This window comes from Poromitra crassiceps (assembly GCF_964638095.1).
Source record: "Poromitra crassiceps genome assembly, chromosome: 13".
Classification (NCBI taxonomy): Eukaryota; Metazoa; Chordata; class Actinopteri; order Beryciformes; family Melamphaidae; genus Poromitra; species Poromitra crassiceps.
The window spans coordinates 2,405,750-2,410,749 of NC_139644.1; the positions used below are offsets into that span (position 1 = coordinate 2,405,750).

At 47.8% G+C, this 5,000-nt stretch overlaps 1 protein-coding gene across 1 annotated transcript in view; it reads left to right on the forward strand.

The window, feature by feature from the left end:
- LOC310787869 (protein TANC2-like) overlaps positions 1–5,000 on the forward strand; it is a gene marked incomplete at both ends in the record, with an annotated part of 70,480 nt that overhangs the window by 35,650 nt on the left and 29,830 nt on the right. The window contains 2 exons of the mRNA XM_083649329.1: positions 2,398–2,589; positions 4,453–4,534. Coding sequence (XP_083505455.1) covers positions 2,398–2,589; positions 4,453–4,534 — 274 coding nt within the window. The remainder of the gene's footprint in view (positions 1–2,397; positions 2,590–4,452; positions 4,535–5,000) is intronic.

The following is a 5,000-nucleotide window of genomic DNA, read 5'->3' on the forward strand; positions in this document are numbered from 1 at the left end:
TCTGTCTGTCTGCCTGTCTGTCTGTCTGCCTGCCTGTCTGCCTGCCTGTCTGTCTGTCTGTCTGTCTGTCTGCCTGCCTGCCTGTCTGTCTGCATGTCTGCCTGCCTGCATGTCTCTCTGTCTGTCTGCCTGCCTGTCTGCCTGCCTGCCTGTCTGTCTGCATGTCTGCATGTCTCTCTGTCTGTCTGCCTGTCTGTTTCTGTGAGGTTTTATACAGACTTAGAACACGGCTCTCTTGAATACTCGATTCTGGTTGGTCAATCAACAAGATTCACCGGTCATTATTTCTCGACAACCGACCGCTGCTCTGCCACACCTGGATTAATCAGTTGATAAGAGCCTTTTGTCAGCAAACACTACTAATTAGGCCAACCAGTTGCAGCTGTGGTGTCTTGTGTGCCAATTACGAATGAAACCGCTTTGTCGTTGAAAACGCTATTAAAAAATCTATTTGAATAATTATTTTTGTCAGATTATTGAATGATTTAGTTGTAGGCCGTGTTCTAAGCGCGATAATGTATATTGAGGCGGTGATTACTGGGAAATAATGACCTTCAGGTGAACGATTAAGCCCTCCGCTGCGCGTCGGGCTCAATCATCACCTGTCGGTCATTATTTCCCCCGTAATCACCGCCTCAATATACATTATCCCGACCCTTACATAATGGACTATAACTCATTACAGTCTCTTAAATCCCCACCTCTGAAGTGTTGTTCTGGCCTAGTAAGCTAACTTGAGCTAGAGATCCAGCCACAGATTTAGCTACTACATCTGCGAACTTTGCATGTAGCTTCGCTACCTGCTAACGTAGCTACCTGCTAACGTAGCTACCTGCTAACGTAGCTACCTGCTAACGTAGCTACCGCTCCTATTGTAAGGTGACCAGATTTCTGAAATAGAAATCGGGGACATCTCCATTTAGACTCCATTTTATGAGTCACAATTTGGTAACATTTTATTTCCCAGGTCCACAATTTCCGAATACTTTCCTAGAAAGGAACTGTTAATTGTCTCCCCACCAAATGGGGACTATGGAACGGTCTCGTCCGTCCATTTTGTTAGTCACACTGTAATGTGATGTAGTCCAGCCAAGGGGGGACTGCTGTTTCCTATTTGCTTAGTTTCTTAGCAAGTCCAGAGTTTCCTGGAAAGAACTGCAAAACTACAAACAGTTTACTAGAAATACCAGGCAGAGGTGTCTCTATAAGCCAAGTCAGTCTTCATAATGTTGACGTCATATACAGTGATTGTGTGTGTCAGGTGGGTCATGTGGACGTGTCTGGTCAGTGTGTGGTGGTTCATGTCATATATAATGTGATTGTGTGTGTCAGGTGGGTCATGTGGACGTGTCTGGTAGGTGTGTGGTGGTTCACGTCATATATAATGTGATTGTGTGTGTCAGGTGGGTCATGTGGACGTGTCTGGTCAGTGTGTGGTGGTTCATGTCATATATAATGTGATTGTGTGTGTCAGGTGGGTCATGTGGACGTGTCTGGTCAGTGTGTGGTGGTTCATGTCATATATAATGTGATTGTGTGTGTCAGGTGGGTCATGTGGACGTGTCTGGTCAGTGTGTGGTGGTTCATGTCATATATAATGTGATTGTGTGTGTCAGGTGGGTCATGTGGACGTGTCTGGTTGGTGTGTGGTGGTTCATGTCATATATAATGTGATTGTGTGTGTCAGGTGGGTCATGTGGACGTGTCTGGTCAGTGTGTGGTGGTTCATGTCATATATAATGTGATTGTGTGTGTCAGGTGGGTCATGTGGACGTGTCTGGTCAGTGTGTGGTGGTTCATGTCATATATAATGTGATTGTGTGTGTCAGGTGGGTCATGTGGACGTGTCTGGTCAGTGTGTGGTGGTTCATGTCATATATAATGTGATTGTGTGTGTCAGGTGGGTCATGTGGACGTGTCTGGTCAGTGTGTGGTGGTTCATGTCATATATAATGTGATTGTGTGTGTCAGGTGGGTCATGTGGACGTGTCTGGTCAGTGTGTGGTGGTTCATGTCATATATAATGTGATTGTGTGTGTCAGGTGGGTCATGTGGACGTGTCTGGTAGGTGTGTGGTGGTTCACGTCATATATAATGTGATTGTGTGTGTCAGGTGGGTCATGTGGACGTGTCTGGTCAGTGTGTGGTGGTTCATGTCATATATAATGTGATTGTGTGTGTCAGGTGGGTCATGTGGACGTGTCTGGTCAGTGTGTGGTGGTTCATGTCATATATAATGTGATTGTGTGTGTCAGGTGGGTCATGTGGACGTGTCTGGTCAGTGTGTGGTGGTTCACGTCATATATAATGTGATTGTGTGTGTCAGGTGGGTCATGTGGACGTGTCTGGTCAGTGTGTGGTGGTTCACATCATATATAATGTGATTGTGTGTGTCAGGTGGGTCATGTGGACGTGTCTGGTCGGTGTGTGGTGGTTCATGCGGCGCAGTGTGGCCGCCTGGCGGTGCTGCGCTTCCTGCTGCAGCGTGCAGACTGGAGCTGCACTTCCTGCTGCGGCCAGCGGGGGGCGAGCCCGAGCCAGGCCGTGCAGCAGGCTCTGATCGCTGCAGCCAGCACAGGACACACAGAGGTAAAACACAACTCTCCTCCAGCCAGGCAACAAATACACCCTAACTCCTTCTCCTAACTCCTTCTCCTAACCACTTCTCCTAACCACTTCTCCTAACCACTTCTCCTAACCACTTCTCCTAACTCCTTCTCCTAACCACTTCTCCTAACCACTTCTCCTAACCACTTCTCCTAACTCCTTCTCCTAACTCCTTCTCCTAACCACTTCTCCTTGACCTGGATGGAAAACGTGACACTGCCAGGTGGTTTGTTTTCACACAACCATCTGGGAACTCACTCGGGAAACCGTTTAAAAGATTTCAGCACTTTCAAAAAAGTACCTGGCAGGTGATTGGATGAACCATCTATCTGTCTATCACATCTATCACAGGCTGGCTTCTCACTGGTGTCACACCAAAGCCTGCAGGTAGCTAGCTGCCTCTGGAAGCTTCTCACTGGTGTCACACCAAAGCCTGCAGGTAGCTAGCTGCCTCTGGAAGCTTCTCACTGGTGTCACACCAAAGCCTGCAGGTAGCTAGCTGCCTCTGGAAGCTTCTCACTGGTGTCACACCAAAGCCTGCAGGTAGCTAGCTGCCTCTGGAAGCTTCTCACTGGTGTCACACCAAAGCCTGCAGGTAGCTAGCTGCCTCTGGAAGCTGATTGGGGTGAACCACTCGTGGTTCAGATTCAAACCAACAGATTGAGCGTGACAAGAAGGATTTTTCATGTGATCGTGATCTCACGTGAATCCAGCTACTGTACCTCACAAGGTTAGGAAAACACCATGTGGTAAAGGAGAATTCATAAGGACGTTTACAGCCCGAACACACCATATGCTGAAGCCACGCTGAACACACCATATGCTGAAGCCACGCTGAACACACCATATGCTGAAGCCACGCTGAACACACCATATGCTGAAGCTGAACACACCATATGCTGAAGCCACGCTGAACACACCATATGCTGAAGCCACGCTGAACACACCATATGCTGAAGCTGAACACACCATATGCTGAAGCCACGCTGAACACACCATATGCTGAAGCCACGCTGAACACACCATATGCTGAAGCTGCACGGAGGCAGTTTCATTTCATTGTTAACAGGCGAGACCGATCACACCAGCCGCACACCACACCACACTGAAGCTGAAGCTACCCAGCACGCGTGCTGCAGCAATACTTTCAGCTTCTGTTCTACTTTTCAAGCGTGCAGCGCGCTGCACACGAGCAGCCAGGCATGAAGTCAATGCAAGTTGTGAGCGGGGGGGGGGCTCAAGACATCAATGGCTAGCTGGCCAGTACAAGTCACGCTCATTTCAATGGTAAAACTTGTTTTGACATGCATTGCTTGGTCATTTTTCTGCGTTAGCAAGGCCGATTAGTTTGCTGCAAGGGTGCAGGAAGACACTATTGGCTTCCCGTTCATAAAGGATGGTCCAGTGTACCTCCCCCCCTCACTCCCCCGTTCATCCAGCTTCCCACCCGCAGACACGGCCAGTTGTACCTGTATGGACGCCCGACCAAGCTGGAGGTAACACGGGGGCTCCAACTTGCAACCCACCTGTTTGTAGGCAGGGAATCTATCGCTGCACTCCCAAGACGCCTACTACAGTACTACACTTTGTTTTTGATTGAGTCTGCATGTGGAAGGTCTCCAAATCACTACACACACACACACACACACGCACGCACACACTGAGTCTGCATGTGGAGGGTCTCCAAATCACTTGTCTTGGGTTTCATCTGTTGTTTTGTTTTCTTGTTGTTGTGTACACTGTGTGTGTGTGTGTGTGTGTGTGTGTGTGTGTGTGTGTGTGTGTGTGTGTGTGTGTATGCGTGCGTGTGTGTGTGTGTATGCGTGCGTGCGTGTGTGTCTGTAGATAGTGTCGTACCTGCTGGATCTGCCAGAGGAAGAGGAGGGAGCTGAGATTAACACAGCTGACAGTCTGTGGGGTGAGACAGGTATTACCCTACACACACACACACACACACACACACACACACACACACACACACACACACACACACACAGCTGACAGTCTGTGGGGTGAGACAGCTCGATCTAGATAGGGGATCTCTATAGAACTTGTGGATAATTATCTTACTTATTGATTGGTGTATTTGACAGGGACAGTGCATATTCAGGAACATTGCTGTAAATATGCCATAATTAGCCAAAAGGCTAGTTTACAAGAAGGCTGCCTGTGCCAGATGTTACAATAGACTGTCTAAAAGAACAACACAAGATGTTACAATAGACTGTCTAAAAGAACAACACAAGATGTTACAATAGACTGTCTAAAAGAACAACACAAGGTGTTACAATAGACTGTCTAAAAGAACAACACAAGATGTTACAATAGACTGTCTAAAAGAACAACACAAGATGTTACAATAGACTGTCTAAAAGAACAACACAAGATGTTAC